Source organism: Cetorhinus maximus, chromosome 9 (assembly GCF_964194155.1).
Source record: "Cetorhinus maximus chromosome 9, sCetMax3.hap1.1, whole genome shotgun sequence".
Taxonomy (NCBI): domain Eukaryota; kingdom Metazoa; phylum Chordata; class Chondrichthyes; order Lamniformes; family Cetorhinidae; genus Cetorhinus; species Cetorhinus maximus.
In genome coordinates this window covers 67,621,504-67,639,636 of record NC_135887.1, presented here as the reverse complement: position 1 = coordinate 67,639,636, position 18,133 = coordinate 67,621,504, and the positions used below count along the sequence as shown (strand labels likewise).

The window sequence follows — 18,133 nt, the reverse complement described above, 5'->3', positions numbered from 1 at the left end:
AGAAAGACAGTGGGGTGGATGAACAAACTGACCATGGCATTGTGGTGCATGAAGCCATTCAAGTTGGAGGAGTGAAAAGGAATGTGGTGGTGATAGAGAGCAGTATAGTAAGGGGGATAGATACTGTTCTCTGCAGCTGCGACCAGTAGCTCCAAAGGGTGTGTTGCCTGCCCGGCCAGGGTGAAGGACATCTCATAGCTAGAGCTGAACTTGGAGTGGGAGGGGGATGTTCCATTTGTCGTGGCCATGGTAAAGAGAAGTAGCTGATCTTTTAGAAGCAGAAGCAGGAGAAATTATCATGAGGAGTGAGGAAATGACCAAGATAGTGAACAAATATTTGGTGTCTGTCTTCACAAGAAGGCACAAGTTGCGTACCAGAAATAGAGAAACATGCAAGATTCTGAGGGGCTTGGAAACTGACTCAGGTTTCTCTCCCTGTCAATCCAGCCAGGACTCCCACGCTTTCCAGAAAAGGAAGGATGTGGCTTTCTTTGTTCTCCTTTATCAAATCCTCCATGTCCACTCAGTGCTTTGGCTACAATGCAAAGGGCGGTTACTGGATGGGAAGCTGAGAATGGCAGAGGTAACATGGGTTTGTCAGCATTTCATTTTGCTGAATGAATTCATGCCTTCATGAGATGACAAGGGAAGGAACTAGTGAAAAAGGAGTTTTACGGCTGGAAGTCATGTAGCCTGGAATCAAAAGGTGGTCTTCTTTTGTTGCAGTAACAATGCTGGACAGTGGAACCAGGTCTTTACACAGCCTGTTGCTGATGAAGAATTACACATACCAGAGGATCGGGACCCTAAGGTGAGCCTTCATTACCCTTCAGCAGCTCTGTCCAGCCTGAGACACTAGTATCGTGGATCATATTAGTTCTTGCAGCGAGGCCTCTGATCCTGACCGATCCTCGGGGCGAGGCCCCTGATCCCGACCCGGCCCGGCCCTCGGGGCGAGGCCCCTGATCCCGACCCGGCCCGGCCCTCGGGGCGAGGCCCCTGATCCCGACCCGGCCCGGCCCTCGGGGCGAGGCCCCTGATCCCGACCCGGCCCGGCCCTCGGGGCGAGGCCCCTGATCCCGACCCGGCCCGGCCCTCGGGGCGAGGCCCCTGATCCCGACCCGGCCCGGCCCTCGGGGCGAGGCCCCTGATCCCGACCCGGCCCGGCCCTCGGGGCGAGGCCCCTGATCCCGGCCCGGCCCTCGGCGTGAGGCCCCTGATCCCGACCCGGCCCGGCCCTCGGGGCGAGGCCCCTGATCCCGACCCGGCCCTCGGAACGAGGCCCCTGATCCCGACGAGGCCCCTGATCCCGGCGAGGCCCCTGATCCCGACCCGGCTCTCGCACGCAGGGTGTAAAATGGGACTGGCAATGTCGAGGCTGGGATTCGTTCTGTACTTGGCTCTCACGACAGTGGATAATCTAATCCAGTTGATATTTTTGTTGCTATGTGCATTTGACAGGACTACTTTTCACCTGTTTTAATGATGTAGAGCCTGCTAGTTTGACAGCTAAATAGATCCTGATGTGATGTGTCAGTCAGACTCGGGACTGTGCTGCAATTGTCCCGTTGTCGTATTTGAATCAATCCGAGGTTCCACCACTGATGGCTGGCCGGTTGACAATTTGAAGTTGGTTCTAATTTCTTACCTCTCCTATGAATTAAGAGTTCTGGTGTGTGGCACGAGTTTGACCTGTTGGAGGAGGTGCTGAAGTGCTATGGAGTGGGACCAGGTGGAGGCGGGGACAGGATGGGGCCAGGCGGACGCTGGGCCGAGGGCGGTGTGGGCTGAGGGTGGAGGTGGCAAAGTGCAGGGTGAACAGAGTCATGATGGGATGGTTGGACCTGGAGCAGGACGGGTTGGATGGGTGGGGACAGCGGGGTGGGCAGAGCCATGAAAGAACAGGGCGCCCCGGGAGTGGGCAGAGCGGAGCCAGTTGAGGTGGGACTGGGTGGAGCGTGATGGGCAGAACCATGGTGGAGCTGGACGGATCTAGGTGTGGGTGGAGCAGAGCTGGTTGAGTTGGGGCTGGGTAAAGCCGGACACATCTGGGGTGGGCTTCCTTTTTGTTTTGGAGTGCATCAGGTAAGATCCGTGAGTTTCAGCTGTTCCAAAGCACTGCCCATATCCTAACTCGCATCAAGTCCCCTTCACCCATCATCCCTGTCCTCCCTGACCCATATTGGCTCCCGGTCCAATATGCCTCAAGTTTAAAATTCTCATCCTTGTTTACAAATCCTTCCATGGCCAGTCCTAGAATGGTTGCAGCACGGAGGCCACTTAGCCCATCAAGTCTGTGCTGGCTCACTGCAAAGACCTACTCACCTAGCCCCACATCCCTGCCTTTCCCCATCATCCTGCAAATCTTTATTCTTCAGATATTTAAATTGATTGAGTCTGGCTCCACACGCTCAGTTAGTACATTCTGGATCCTGACCACTCACTGCGTAATACAAGTTTTCCTCATGTCACCTTTGGTTCTTTAGCCAAACACCTTAATCAGTGTTTTTGATCCTTCTATGCATGGGACTAGCTTTTCTCTCTCTAGTCTGTCCAGACCCCTTGGGAATCTGAATACCTTTCGCAAATCTCCTTTTAACCCTCTCAAAGGAGAACAGGTCTAGCTTCTCCAATCTGTGCCCTTAACTGAAGTGTCTCATCCCTGAAACCATTCTCAAAAATCCTTTCTGTACCCTTTGTGAAGACTTCACATCCTTCCTAAGCATGGCGCCAGGAAGTATACACAATATTCCAGTTGAAGCAAGACCATTGTTTGGTAAAGGTTCACTATAACTTGCTTGCTGTTGTACTCTCTGCCTGTTTATATAAAGTCCAGGATCCTATGCACCTTGTTAAGCACTTTCTAACTGGCCCTGCCATCTTCAACGATTTGTGCACATATTCCCATTCTTTATCCAATTTAGCTCATCCATTGTCTCAACTGCCTCCTCTTTCATTTTGACTTGTCAGCATCTTCCTTGGTAAAGCTGGCTGCAATGTATTCAACCATGCCCTCTGCTTCCATGTGTAGGTCTCCCTTTCCAGTTCCTAATTGGCCCCACCTCTCTCTTACTGTCCTCTTACTATTCGTGCCTATAGAAGACTTTTTGACTCCCTTATATTTCAGCTGCCAGTCAACCAAGGAGTTTTGGATTTGTGTGCCCTACTTTCCATCTCACGGGAATGTACCTTGATTGTACCCAAACCATCTCCTGTTTAAAGGCAGCCCGTTGTTCCATTACAGTTTTGCCTGTCAATCTTTGCTTCCAATTTACCTGCAACAGGAGCGTGTTCTCACCATTGAATTTGGCCCTCCCCCAATAAATTATTTTTACTTTAGATTGCTCCTTGTCTTGTTCCACAGCTAATCTAAACCTAGCCTCACCTCTAACCCATCTTTGCAACCTCTTCCAACCTCAGCGATCTCTGCGCTCATCCAGTTTTAGCCTCTTCGCATCCCTGCTTTCCTTCATTCCGGTGTTGGTAGCTATGCCTTCAACAACTGAGGCTCTGGCATTTCCTCTCTAAATCTCTCAACGTCTCTACGTCTCACCTTTGAGGCACTCCTGCCTCTGTCATAGCATGTCCTGATATCTCTGGCTCGGTGTCAGATTTTTATCCAGTAACACTCGTGTGAAATGCTGAGATTACTTCACTAAAGACACTATATAAATGCAGGTTGTTGGTAATTAATCAAAGTTCTGATCTCTCCGCAGGAAGCCTATCTGGAATACCTCTTTGCCCCAGGTCGGTTTACAGCTCAGGCCCTACTGAAAGCTCTGCAGGTAATCAGTGTTTCTGTGCTGTTCATTTATATTAAAAGCTTTGCTCCCATACTGAAATGTTATTCCCACTGGGATCGTGGCCTGTGTTCAGAAGGTGGCTGGTTCACTGGTACAAGGTGTCAGTGTTTGTTGTGTCTCTGCCATGAGCAGTCCAAAGGTTGGGTATCCTGTGGTGAGTAACTAACCTGGACCTGCACAAATTTCGAGCTTAGGCTGATAGGTGGCAAGTAACATTCATGCTACACAATGCCAGTTAATGACCATCTTGGCTACCTCCACTTGACATTCAATGGAATTACCATCACTGAGTCCCCCACTATCAACATCCTGGGGGTTACCATTGACCAGAAACTTAACTGGACCAGCCATATAAATACTGTGGCTACAAGAGCAGGTCAGAGGCTGGGAATCCTGCGGTAAGTAACTCACTGCCTGTCCACCATCTACAAAGCGCAATTCTGGAGTGTGATGCAACATTCTCCACTTGTCTGGATGAATGTAGTTCCAACAACACTCAAGAAGCTTGACACCGTCCAGGACAAAGCAGCCCGCTTAGCTTGGAACTGTATCACTGTTCCTTGATGGTCATTGGGTCAGAATCCTGGAACTCCCTAACAGCACTGTGGATGTACCTACACCACACGGACTGCAGCGGTTCAAGAAGGCAGCTCACCACCAACTTCTCAAGGGTAATTAGGAGTGGGCAATAAATGTTGGCCCAACCAGTGATGGCCACACCCCATTATTGAATTAAAAAACAGAAGGAGGCTATAATAGAGGAGAATTCCTGTCTCATTTTTTCTCTTGCTATTGGGTCGCAGAAAAGTTCAGAGCAGAATCTGGTTCTGGAGTGGAAGAAATCATTTTAAACCCTTGTGATAGCACCATGATGTGATTGTCATCCTGCTGGGTTAGAGGCAGAATCATTGAGGTAAAAGCAAAATACTTCGGATGCTGGAAATCTGAAATAAAAACAGAAAATGCTGGAAAAACTCAGCAGGCCTGGCAGCATCTGTGGAGAGGGAATCAGAGTTAATGTTTCAAGTCCGTATGACTCCTTCAGAGCTAAAGAAGTAGAAATGTGATGTGATTGATTTTATATTGTTTAAGAGGGGATGGAGCAGGTAGAAAGTCAGGGATAGGTGACAGCTAAGGAGAGATTGACAAAGATATCATGGACACAAGACAGAAGGAGTGTTAATGGAAGTGGTAAAGGGTAAAGAAGGTGCTGATAGTGGCATAAAGGTAAGATAGCAGAAGGAGACCAAGGGTCAGCACTTTGTGAAAGCACAACATAGAAACAAGTGACAGATGACCCTGTGGCAGTAGGAGGAGTTGGGGAAAAAGGATAAAAATGAACAAATAAATAAAAGAACAAAAATGAATAAATATAAATAAAAATTGGATTTAAAAAGGGGCCAAGATGGAGGCGAGAGTTCATGGTCTGAAGTTGTTGAACTCAAATGTTAATTGAATCATTGAGCGTTCGGATCCCACAACAGCAACTTCAATTAATCTGGTTGTTTGTAGGCCGGGACTGAGTGGGGTGAGGTTTGGTGACGGAGGGGGGAGGTTGGGGCGGCTACACAAAAGCTGCTAGATTGTCATGAGAACCCAATAGTTCAGTAATCTTCAGGAAAGAGAAGCTGTCACCCCCATGCACGTGAATCCATCCTGCTTTATGCAGCTTACTCTTAATGCCCTCTGAAGTGGCGTAGCTCTTGGGTGGAAAAATTGTGAAATGCCATGGCCTTAGAGCAATTAGTTAATGCAGCCGGTGTCAGCCAGGTCCTGAGAACAATTGATTCAAAAGTAGTTTGTGCTTCATTCCTATGGTATGAAAGGGCTTGGGTTTATAAAACACTATGTTCATATTCTCAGGATGTCCCAAGAAACCTCACAGCCAGGGGAAGTAACTTTGACGAAAAGCCATGTTGTAATGTAGGAAATACAGCAACCAATTTGCACAGCAAGCTCCCACAAGCAACTATGGAAACAATGTCCAAATAATTTGTTTCTTAGGCACATTGGATGAGGCATAAATACTGACCAGGTCATCGGAGGAACTCGCACTGCTCCATTTCAAATAGTAGGGTGGGATTATTTATACCCACCTGCAGGGGCAAATGTCTTACCCCACTCCCACTGTACTGCTCTGGAGTGCCAGCATTGATTTTGTTGTTGAGGCTCTCAAGAGGGACTTGAACCCAACTCCTCAGTTTTTTGTGTGGTATTGGTTTAAATGGCCAACCTCTCAGGTTCAACAAAATGCTGTTGAACAGCTGATTGAAGTTGGTGTGCGATGAACCTTATGCAGTTGCATTGAAAACCTATATACGTGCATCTCACAGCAATAGCTTTACAATCCAATCCCACAAACTTCTCTCAAATTTGGGAGTGGCTCTATTTGCGTTAATGAGTCATTGCTGGTTAACTGCAAGTGGTCTGTCTGAAACGCAGTTAATTTGTGTGTGAGGAAAAGTATCAGGAGTTCACAACTGATGGGATGAGATGTCGGCCAGTGCAGGGGCACAGCCATTAGTTCTGAATGCTCCGAGTTTGCAGTTTCAACAGTGGGATTATAGGTGTCTAGGTATTACAGCATCTCAGGTTGACTCAATCTGTGAATGAGATTTTTTATCATTCTAATCAGTTTAGTGAGGAGCAGAGTCTGCCGAGTCTAATTGTTCAGGTTCATGGTAAATGAATTTGGCTCCTTCAGTATTATAAACAGTCCTAGCAAACCAGATCAGTCAGCAGGATAGAGGAAGGGAGCCAGATAAGTAACTGGACTGATTTAACTAATCTACTACATGTTTCTCCTGAGTTTTAGCACTGGTCTTTGTGCCTACTCTATTTGGGCTCAACATTACAAGCCACTCCTATAAGCAGGCCTCCAGTCCCTTGTGGACTGGGGCCTTTTACCTGCCCAATATTTAGATAAATGTAGGTGAGAGTGAGGGCCGGTGCAGGGAAACATTGCCACTGTATACTGGGTAACTGGGGTGCACCATGTGATTTCCATGTTTTCAGTTGGGCAGCTGAATATACACACCATCAGACCAAGGCTCAGACTATAAACCAATAGACAATTTATTTACCATCAGGACAGTATTCAATACAAAACGCTATTAGGAACATTGACAAACCTGACCATTCTCCATATATCACAAGCAACAGACTTCTTCAGAGTTATCACCACTTGTACATTGGTCCTTTAAAGTGGTTTCCCATTTCTCACATAATGAGATGTTATCACGGTTGAAATTGCCCCCCACCTCTTGATAATGACCTTGGCTCAGGCAGCATCGGGGAATCCTTAGCATTAGTTGCCATAGCCACAGACTGTCTGTCACAGGAATATAAGCAATCATTAGCTCTTCCCCCTTCCCCTCAGTCTCCTCACAGGTTAACCCAGTTTTCATCCCAAATACGACTCAAATGGAGCCACTGTCTAAGGATGTCAGGCACCTGGAGTGTTTGGAATTGATTGAAATGGTTAGAATGTTACACCCTTGTTCAAGAAGGGGTGCAAGGATAAAGCTGGCAACTACAGACCAGTGGTAAGGAAATTCCTGAAAACTATAGTACAGGATAAAATCTATAATCACTTAGACAAGTGCAGGATAATTAAGGATTCATCAAGGGAAAATTATGTTTAACTAACTTGCTGGAGTTTTTTGAGGAGTTAACAAAGAAGCTCGATAAAGGAAATGCTGTTGATGTGTATATGGATTTTCAAAAGGCATTTGATACAATGCCACACAATAGACTTGAGCAAAATTTTAGGTCATGGAATAAAAGGGAAAGTAGGCACTTGGATAAGAAATTGGCTGAGTGACAGGAAACAATAGTGATAAATGGTTGTTTTTCAGATTGGAGGAAGGTTTGTAGTGGAATCCATCAGGGGTCAGTGTTGGGACCCTTGCTCATCCTGATATATATCAAAGACCTAGACTCTGGTGTGCAGGGCATGATTTCAAAATTTGCAGATGATATGTAGATTGTAAATGTTGTCAACTGTGATGGGGATAGCCTTGAACTTCAAAAGGACACAGGCATGTTGGTGGATTGGGCAGACAAGTAGCAGATGAAGTTCAATGCAGAGAAGTGTGGGGTGATTAGTTTTGGCAGGAAAGATATGGTGAGACAGTATAAAATAAAGGGAGAGCCTCTAAAGGAGGTGCAGGAACTTGGTGTATACGTACATAGGTCATTGAAGATGGCAGGGCATGTTGAGAGATCAGTTAATAAAGCATATAGTATCTTAGACTTTATTAATAGGGGCATTGAGTACAAGAGTAAGGAGGTCATGTTGAACTTGTATAAGACACCAGTTAGGCCTCATCTGGAGTACTGCATCCAGTTCTGGATGCCATACTTGAAGGATGTGAAGGCATCAGAGAGAGTACAGAGGAGATTCGCAAGAATGATTCCAGGGATGAAGAACTGTAGCTATAAGGATAGATTGGAGAGGTTGTTTTCCTTGGAGAAAAGAAGGCAGAGAGGAGACTTGATGAAGGTATTCAAGATCCTGAGAGGTATGGACAGGGTAAATAGTGAGAAACTGTTCCCACTCGAGAACATCAAGAACTAGAGGACACATTCAAAATAATTGGCAAAAGGAGTAAATGTGATGTGAGGAAAGTTTTTTTCACCCAGAGGGTGGTTGGAGTCTGGAACAAACTTCCTGAAAGGGTGGTGGAGGCAGGTTCAATCGAGGTATTCGAAAGGGAATTGGATTGCTACCTGAAAAGAGAGAATGTGCAAGGTTATGGGGATAAGGCAGGGGAGTGGGACTAGGTGGAGTGCTTTTTCAGAGAGTCAGTGCAGGCTCAATGGGCTGAATGGCCTCCTCCTGCACTGTAAAGATACCGTGATATATTCATGGATCTGTATCAAGTTCGGCCCGCTGTCAAATACATCAAAACCGCCTTCTGTGTTTGCTCGGTATCGTCGGATTAAACTACAATCTTGTTTGATTGAAGACACAAACCACAGATATATATTGCCTTTGGTCTTCCAGACTGTAAAGTGTCGCCTGTACCTTACAGAAACTATCATTATCCTTGCTGTGTGTACTGTGACAAACAGCAAACCTGATCCAGAAAGTAACATGGGACCACTGTACCAAAACCCAGTGACTGACGTTTTCTTGTCTTTGTGTCGTTTAACCTTTATTTTAGATATATTGTCGCGGGGCAGACAGAATCCTGGACCCGTCTATGGATGGACTGAAGAAGGAAGTGACATTAGCTGTGGAAAATGCGGTAATTTTGGTGTTAGAATTTCATGTTCTTTAAATAATCTAGGAGACATCCAATTCCTGACCAGTCTGCAAAAGCTTGTTCCATGCAGTTATACCAGATACAACGTTTTAAAGATGAAGGACAATGTAGTTTGGCTCCTTCTTGCTCCTTGATTTTTGTTTAATTATGTATTTAAAATGCTGTGCAGCTCCTCTCCACCTCCCTGTATCTATCAATTAAAATAGTGTTCCTTCTCTCTTTTCTTGTACAATATGACTGTTTCTAACTCATTATTTTTCCCGTGAGTTGAGGCAGTCTTGCCTGTTCACGTTCTTTCACATTCAAAAATGTGTTGGTGTTATTTTCTTAGCAAGAGGAATAAGTTAATTTGAAATGGGAAGACTTTTTAGACATTATGTCTGAATGATGTTGATTTCGATCTGTCTCAGTTACCCTAATGTTCCATTTTGAGTTTGAGGCTTGATGCTGAGTATTGTCTTGTAATTTTTGTTATTGCTGTGTTCAGATTCAGAACAGTGTGACAGAGTATGAGTTCTCACAGGAGGTGTACCGTCAGCTCCAAGTCGAATTCTGGTCTAAGTTCTACGCCTGCTGCCTACAGTACCAGGAGGCCCTGGCACGACCCCTGGCATTACTTGTCAATGCACGGACCAACATGGTGTGCCTGTTGAAAAAGGTGAGAGTTTGGTGGTGGCCACTCCCAACATCAGTCTGAGAAGCCCCTTGTAGCAATGCCATTAACAAAAGGGGTTTACTACCTGCCCTCCTACTCAGAATCACAGGATCTCACAGTGCAGAAGAGGCCCTTTGGCCCATCGAGTCTGCACCGACACGTGAGAAACACCTGACCTACCCATCTAATCCCATTTACCAGCACTTGGCCCATAGCCTTGAATGTTATGATGTGCCAAGTGCTCATCCAGGTGGTACTTAAAGGATGTGAGGCAACCCACCTCCACCACCCTCCCAGGCAGCGCATTCCAGACCGTCACCACCCTCTGGGTAAAAAAGTTTTTCCTCACATCACCCCTAAACCTCCTGCCCCTCACCTTGAACTTATGTCCCCTCGTGACTGACCCTTCAACTAAGGGGAACAGCTGTTCCCCATCCACCCTGTCCATGCCCCTCATAATCTCGTACACCTCGATCAGGTCGCCCCTCAGACTTCTCTGCTTCAACGAAAACAACCCAAGTCTATCCAACCTCTCTTCATAGCTTAAATGTTTCATCCCAGGCAACATCCTGGTGAATCTCCTCTGCACCCCTTCCAGTACAATCACATCCTTCCTATAATGTGGCGACCAGAACTGCACACAGTACTCCAGATGTGGCCTCACCAAGGTTCTATACAACTCCAACATGACCTCCCTACTTTTGTAATCTATGCCTCGATTGATAAAGGCAAGTGTCCCATATGCCTTTTTCACCACTCCACTAACATGCACCTCTGCCTTCAGAGATCTATGGACACACACGCCAAGTTTCCTTTGTTCCTCACTTGGAACAGTGGTATCACTCCAAGCTGGCAGGTTTTTTTATTCTTTCATGGGGTGGCATCACTGGCAAGGCCAGCATTTGTTGTCCATCCCTAATTGCCCTTCAACTGAGTGGCTTGCTAGGCCAGAGAGCAGTTAAGAGTCAACCACATTGCTGTAGATCGGAGTCACGTGTAGGCCAGATCAGGTAAGGACAGCAGATTTTCCTTCCCTAAAGGGCATTAGTGAACCAGATGGGTTTTTACGACAATCAATGATAGCTCCATGGTTGCCTTTTACTGAGACTAGCTTTATATTCCAGATTTTTATTAATTAAATTTAAATTCCACCAGCTCCTGTTGTGTGATTTGAATCCGTGTCCCCAAAGCATTAGCATGAGCCTCTGGATAACCAGCCTGGTGACAATACCACTCTGCCATCATCTCCACTCTTGTTGGTTCAAGGCCCACTGCAGAGTCTTGAGCGGAAAATCTAAGCTTACACTCTGGTGCAGTACTGTAGGAATGCTGCATTGCTGGAGGTGCCATCTTCCACATGAAACATTAAACTGGGTTGGTGCCTGTGCCCTCTTGGGTGGATGCACAAGATCTCATGGCACTATCTCGAAAAAGAGCAGGGAAATTTTTCAGTGTCCTGATCAATACTTATCCCTCAGCCAACACCTAGAATAGTTTAATAACAGAAAATCCTGTAAATACACCTCAGATCTGGCAGCATCTGTAGAGAGAGAAAGGGATCATGTTGCAGGTCGATAATCTCTCATCAATACAGGGAGCACTTCAAGGTGTAATAGTTTTTAAGCAAGGGAGGGGAGGAGAAAACAAAAAGAAAGGTCTGTGATAGGCTGGATAACAGGAGAGAGTACATGGCAAAAGGAATGATGGTGCAAGGCAAAAAGAGATGGTAATTATCTGGTCATCAAATCACTGTTTATGGGATCTTGCTGTGCAAATTAGCTGTTGTGTTTCCTACATGACAACAGTGGCTACACTTCATAGGCAGCGATTGGCAAAGGTGCTATATAAATATAAGTCTTCCTTTCTTAATTTACATAAAATACATTAATGAGTGGGGTACAGCTTGACGGAATGAGAATGTGCCCTCTTGCTCTCAAGTTACAAAAACAGAGATGCAGCTTGCTTTCTGTCACTGTGCAGTGGAAAGTGGAGGACTAACATCTCTGGCTTAATCCTTAGCTGCTACCGACTTTAAAAATTAGCCAGTTTCTGCTAGCTGCAAAATCACAGAAAACTTTGACAGACACTAAACTATTCTGAGATCCCCTCTTGCCTTGAAAGCATTGCTTTCTTAAAGCAGTGAGTCAAGGGTCTACCCACAGGTAATCAATCAGAGAGGGCCCCAGATTGAGACACCTCCCTTCAGAATTGTGGGTAGATGCTATACCCCTTGTGATTTAAATAATCTGGATGTTTTCATTCAATACCAATGAATAACCAATTTTTTTGATAACTTAATCTGCTCGTCAGTAAGTACAGTAAAGCCCTGCCTTTTGTGACTTCCTTGTTTGCGTATTTTACCCACACTAGAGCCTTTATACACTTCATTACCCATCACGAGTAATTGTTTGCTTATCAGCATTTTCTTTCCCTGAGGAGACGGTAGCCATGACAGAGCAGAGACTTGGGCGTGTTTTAATGGAGAGATGCTGTCGAAGTCTCTGGAAGCGTATTCCTTCCATTAGTCCTGCCCATGGACATTTAATTCACTCTTTTTCCAAGCGGTGCCTGGAATGTTTGCAGCTAAAGCGCAACCCAAACAGAAAGAATAACCTGGAAATGTCCAAACCTCTTGGCCCAGAGCTGCAATAAAGGCTCTGTTCAATTCTGAAATGTTCACTAATTTTGTCTGCTAGTTTTGGGGTAATTCATGTTTTTCTTAAATGAAGTATGGCCTCTTTAAAATTTTCAATATGTCTTCTAATATTCAGAGGCTCCCCCGCCTGTCGTATACATGTACTGTATCACAATTTGCTGTACAGTAGCTACACAAACCAGTGCTGCCCTCGCATTGCTGGAACCTATCTAATTGACTTCCATTGAAAAGCATGTTCATCGTTCACGAGGTTTCGTGAGAACATAACCCCTGCGAATAGCAGGACTTTACTGTGTGGTTATTACAGCTAACTGAACCCTGGGTTTCCATTATTCACGTCTGAATCTTCTCTGAGAGATGGGCAGTGACATTGCTGGTTGATGTCGAGGAAAGTGGCTGCAATCTCCTCTTCTTCCCCCTGCCTCCCCAGCAAATAAAATCCTGGTCCCTCCTTTCTCCCTTTTTTTTGAAAAACCTTGATTGACAGATCAAACTTGCATGACAATCCGAGCATTGCATAAATATCATGTTAAAATTCCATGAGTAACCCAACTGTAGGTGTTGGTGAGGATAAGCTGAATATTTTAGACCACTAATCGGAGATGTTTTGACTGTTTGTTTCTTCTCTCTTTTACAGGGATTTATGTCTTTCTTTTTTCCCTGCCTTACCATAGACCACCTCTACATGTCCTCAGATGAGTGCCTGTTACTGGAAGACGAATGTTCCCTTACGGATGGTGAGTTCAATTAAAGAATAATTTGTGTAGTTCTGTGCTCACTAGTTGTTTTGCTGACTCCTTACCTCCTCCCTGTTTTGCAGAAATGGTTAATTTTCGGCTCACTGTCATTTGGTCATATGCCGAGACTTGTCAATCTCTGAAACAGCTGTTTAAATCTCAGGTGCTGATTTAGACATACATTGCTGTTCTCTCATGCAGAATGATTTTCCTTCTTTTATCTGAAGTAAAATTCTTAACACCTCTGAATTATAACGAGAAAACTGCAAAACCTGGAGTGAGACTATAAACCCAGCAATAGTGTGAAACACAGAATTGTTACTGCGCAGAAGGGGAGGCCATTCAGCCCATCGTTTCTGCACTGGCTCTCCAAGTGAGCATTTCACCTAGTGCCAATCCCCTGCCTTCTCCCTGTAACCCTGCACATTTTCTTTTCAAATAATCATCTAATTCCCTCTTCAGTGCCTTGATTGAACCTGCCTCCATTACACTCTCAGGCAATGCATTCCAGCCCCAACTACTCGTAAAAGTTTTTTTTCTCATTGTGTTTTTGCTTCTTTTGCCAATTATTTTAAATGTGTGCCCTCTCATTCGCGATCCTTTTACAAGTGAGAACAGTTTCTCCCCATCTACTCTGTCTGGACCCTTCATGGTTTTGAATACTTCTATCAGAACTCCTCTCAGTCGCTTTTCTCCAAGGAACACAGTCCAAACTTCTCCAATCTATCTTCATAACTGGTTTCGGGCATGAAGAACTCCATTTTCATCAACCTCTTCTGCACTCTGTCCAATGCCTTCACATCCTTCCTAAAATGTGGTGCCCAGAACTGTGTGCAATACTCCAGCTGAAGCCTAACTAGTGTTTTACACAAGTTCAGCATAACTTCCTTGCTCTTGTGCTCTATGCCCCTAATTAATAAAGCCTAGGACACTCTGTGCTTTATTAACTGTGCTCTCAACCTATCCTGCCACCTTTAATGACTTTTGTGCATATACACCCAGGTCCCTCAGCTCCTGCAGCCTGCCTAAAAGTAGTACCCCATATTTTATATTGTATCTCCATGTTATTCCTACCAAAATGTATCACTTCACATTTCTCAGCATTGAACTTCACCTGCCCATTCCACCAACTTGTTTATGCCCTTTCGAAGTTCTACATTGTCCTCACAGTTTATAATACTTCCAAGTTTTGTGTCGTCTGCAAATTTTGAAATTGTTCCCTGTACACCAAGGTCTAGATCATTAACATGTATCAGGAAAAGCAAAGGTAGAATTTTCTCTTCAGCGTGTGGGGGCGGCCTCCACACACCAATGCGTAAAATGATGCGCAGTGACATCGGGCGTGTGTCTCGACGTCACCGCACGTCATTCTGGTCTTCCGTTCAGCGGGTGCGCGCCGGAGGCAACTGTGCGCCCACCGAACTGTTAAAGACCTGTTAAGGCCATTTAAAAACCAATTTACATAATTAACAGGGCTGCCCATCCAACCTTAAGGTTGGTGGGCAGGCGAAGAGCCCAAGCAGCCTTCTCGTTTTTCATGAAACCTCATCCACGGGCGGGATGAGGTTTCATGAAGGATTTAATAATTAAATAAATATCTTTTCCCTCAATTCCTAAACATGTTCCAGCTCATGTGACACTGTCACATGAGGGGACATGACTGAATAATTTTAACCTTTCCTTTTTTCAATCATTAAAACTGAACTTAATCTCCCCGAGGCAGCTCCGTGCTTCAGGAAGATTGCTGTGCTCTTTCGCGCACATGCGTGAAAGAGCACAAGCCCCGACTCTCCCTCCTCCCCCTGCTCGTACAGGTAACGCTGAGCACTACTGGGCGAGCATCACGCTGGGCGGGCCTTAATTGGCCTGCCCACATAAAATGGCGGCAAGCAGCCGATCGCGGGTGGTGATCGGCTCCGCGCCTGCTCCTGATGGAGAAACTTCTCCCCCAACTGTTCTAACACAGGCCCCTGGGAAACTCCCCTACAAACCTTCCTTTAGCCCAAAAAAAGTCCATTAATGATTACTCTGTTTCCTGCCACTCTGCCAACTTTGTTTCCACGTTGCTACTGTCCCTTATATTCCATGAGCTATAACTTTTCTTACAAGTCTGTTGTGTGGCACTGTATCAAATGCCTTTTGGAAGTCCATGTACACCACATCAACAGCATCGTCCTCATCAACGTTCTGTTACCTCTTCAAAAAAAAATCCAGTAAGTTAGTTAAACGCGATTTTCCCTTAAATCCATGCTGGTCCTCCTTAATTAACACACATTTGTCCATGTGACCATTAATTCTGTCCCAAATTATAGCTTCTAGAAGATTCTCCACCACCCAAGTTAAACTGGCAGGTCTGTAATTGCTGGGCTTATCCTTACCCCTTTTTTTGAACAGGGAAGTAATGTTTGCAATTCCCCAGTCCTCTGGCGTCACCCCGGAGTCTAAGGAAGACTGGAAAATTATGGCCAGTGCCTCTGCAATTTTCACTCTCACTTCCCTCTGTATCCTTGGATGCATCTTATCCGGTCCTGGTTCCTTATCCACTTTAAGTACAGATAGCCTATCCATAAACACTGCCGTAGCAATTTTAAACCCTTCTAGTGACAGAATTTCCTCCTCTTCCACCAAGTCCTGGGTAGCATCATCTTCCTTGGTAAAGACGGATGCAAAGTATTCATTTAATACCTCAGCCTGCCTTCATGTGTAAATCCCTTTTTTGGTCCCTAATTGTCCCTACTCCTCCTTTTACCACCCTCTTATTATTTATATGCCTATAGAAGACTTTGGGATCCCCTTTTATGTTGGCTGCCAGCCTCTCCATACTTCCTCTTTGCTTCTCTTAGTTGCTTTTTCACCTCCCCTCTGAGCCTTCTGTATTCAGTCTGGTTTTCTATTGTATTTTCTACCTGACACCTGTCATAAGCACATTTTTTCTTCTTTATCTTAATTTCTAACCCCTTTTTCCTCCTTTGCCCTACCTTTCCCTTTTGAGGGAATTACCTTGATTGTGCCTACACCATCTCTTCTTTGAAGGTAGCCCATTGTTCAGCTACTGTTTTTCCTGTTAACCTTTGGCTCCAATTTATTAGGCCCAGATCCATTCTTACCCCATTGAAGTTGGCTCTCCCCTAGTTAATTATTTGTACACTGGATTGTTCATTGTTCTTTTCCACATTCAACCTAAACCTTATGATACAATGATCACTGTCTCCTAAATGTTCTCCCACTGACACTTGATCTACTTGACCCACCTCATTCCCAAGAACCAGGTCTAGCAATGCCTCCTATCTTGTTGGATTGGATACATACTGTTGTAGAAAATTTTCCTGAGCACACTATAGGAAGTCTTACCCCTCTTTGCCTTTAACAAAACAACTTTCCCTGCCTATATTTAGACAATTAAGATCGCCCCATTATAACTACCCTATAATTTTTGCATCTCTCTGTAACTTACTTGCAGATTTGTTCCTCTACATCCTTCCCACTAGGTGGCCTATAGACTATATGGAGCAATATAATTGCATCTTTTTTGTTCCTTGGCTCTAACCAAATCGATTTTGTCCTTTATCCCTCTGGAACAAGCTCAAGGAATAGTTGACAGCCTTCTATGGGCCAGGTCTCTGTTATAACCACAACCTCGTAATTCCACGTGGCAATCTACACCTGTCACTGTTGCCTAAGATGTCAACCCCCAGCAGTGTTCTTGGCTCTCTTAGAGGAAGTGTAGGACGTATGTGTTCCCTTATCTTCTCCTTGGAAGGCAAACACATTGGTGGAGTGGGAGAGCAGCTTCTCACAACAACTGGCTCCTGGGCTTTGCTTTTTATGACGACCTGACTGCAAAGGCTGTGAAAAATAGTCAAGGAAAGACTGATTCAAGACAGAAACCTTCAGGACTCGAATGATCACAACCCTTGAAAAGGAAGGCAACAAACTGACATTCTCTCTGTAATCATCTTGTGTCTTCACGATGGGGAAAGGTGAAAGCACCAGCTTGAGAAAATGAAGCACTTTCAGCTCCTATGAAGCACTTTGCAGTGAATATCATTCACCACTGCTGTGATGACAAGAACTATTCAATACCTGAGACTTCAATAAATCTGGTAGACGAAAAGAAGAACAAAGAACATGCTGAAGACGTTGCAGGATACAAAGAAAGGAAGGCTTCCCTACTACTTGTAGGGTAGGATTTTCACCTTCTGTGGTACCATTTCCACCCTTGCTTCAGCATGAAGCTGCTCCGCTGCAGGCAATGGGATTGTGGTGTCAACATGAGAAAGTAGAATTGCCCCATCTCCAACAATGGAATAAACCTCCAGTAACCTTCAGGTGTTGGGCCTCTGCTTCTTCTTTACTGAAAGGCAATTTGAGTGTATCCATGAATAATGCTGGTGAGATTCAAGTGTGAGCTGTAGCTTACATTTGTACAAAATAATATGCTCTGAACTTCCTCTATTGGTTTGATCTAACTTGGAGTTAAGCATCTCATTCTCCTTAAAAAGCTTACTGTTGTCAGCCTGCAATTGTTGATGCTTCTCCTCAGTCGGCTCAGTGGAATAAGACAAATCCACCTCTTTGTTACCTTCTTCAACGAAAGGATGATTCTCCTCAAAATAGACAACAAAGACTTCATAAGCATTGGCAGTGGAGTCGGAGTGTAGTAAGATCTAGGGCCTCTTCTTCAAACAGATCATCTGCGGCGGCTTCATTTTCCTCGACTATCCAGAAAGACCCAACCAAGGTCTAGAAGCTCCTCTAGCGGGTGGTCACCATCTAGGTTGGTGCATCCTGTTTCCGCCTCTTCTAGTCTGTCTGCAAAGAGCAGTGAGAGATCGGCAAATTTCTCCTGTGGTCCAATGGATGGTGTTTCTGCAATAAAGACCAACTCACTTCATCATGTGGGGATTTCAATTTCGACAGCAGTTTTGAAGTTTCCCAGTCCTTGAAACTACTTTTGGAAATTCATCCCTGAGTATTGCTCCTCTATCCTCTACAGTTACCTCATCGACCTT

At 45.1% G+C, this 18,133-nt stretch overlaps 1 protein-coding gene across 1 annotated transcript in view; it reads left to right on the top strand.

Annotated features, from left to right (window-relative positions):
- Positions 1-18,133, top strand: part of nup160 (nucleoporin 160) — an 81,080-nt gene that overhangs the window by 16,213 nt on the left and 46,734 nt on the right. Inside the window, exons 10-14 of the mRNA XM_078548820.1 lie at positions 727-811; positions 3,717-3,785; positions 8,972-9,055; positions 9,561-9,731; positions 13,022-13,121. Coding sequence (XP_078404946.1) covers positions 727-811; positions 3,717-3,785; positions 8,972-9,055; positions 9,561-9,731; positions 13,022-13,121 — 509 coding nt within the window. The remainder of the gene's footprint in view (positions 1-726; positions 812-3,716; positions 3,786-8,971; positions 9,056-9,560; positions 9,732-13,021; positions 13,122-18,133) is intronic.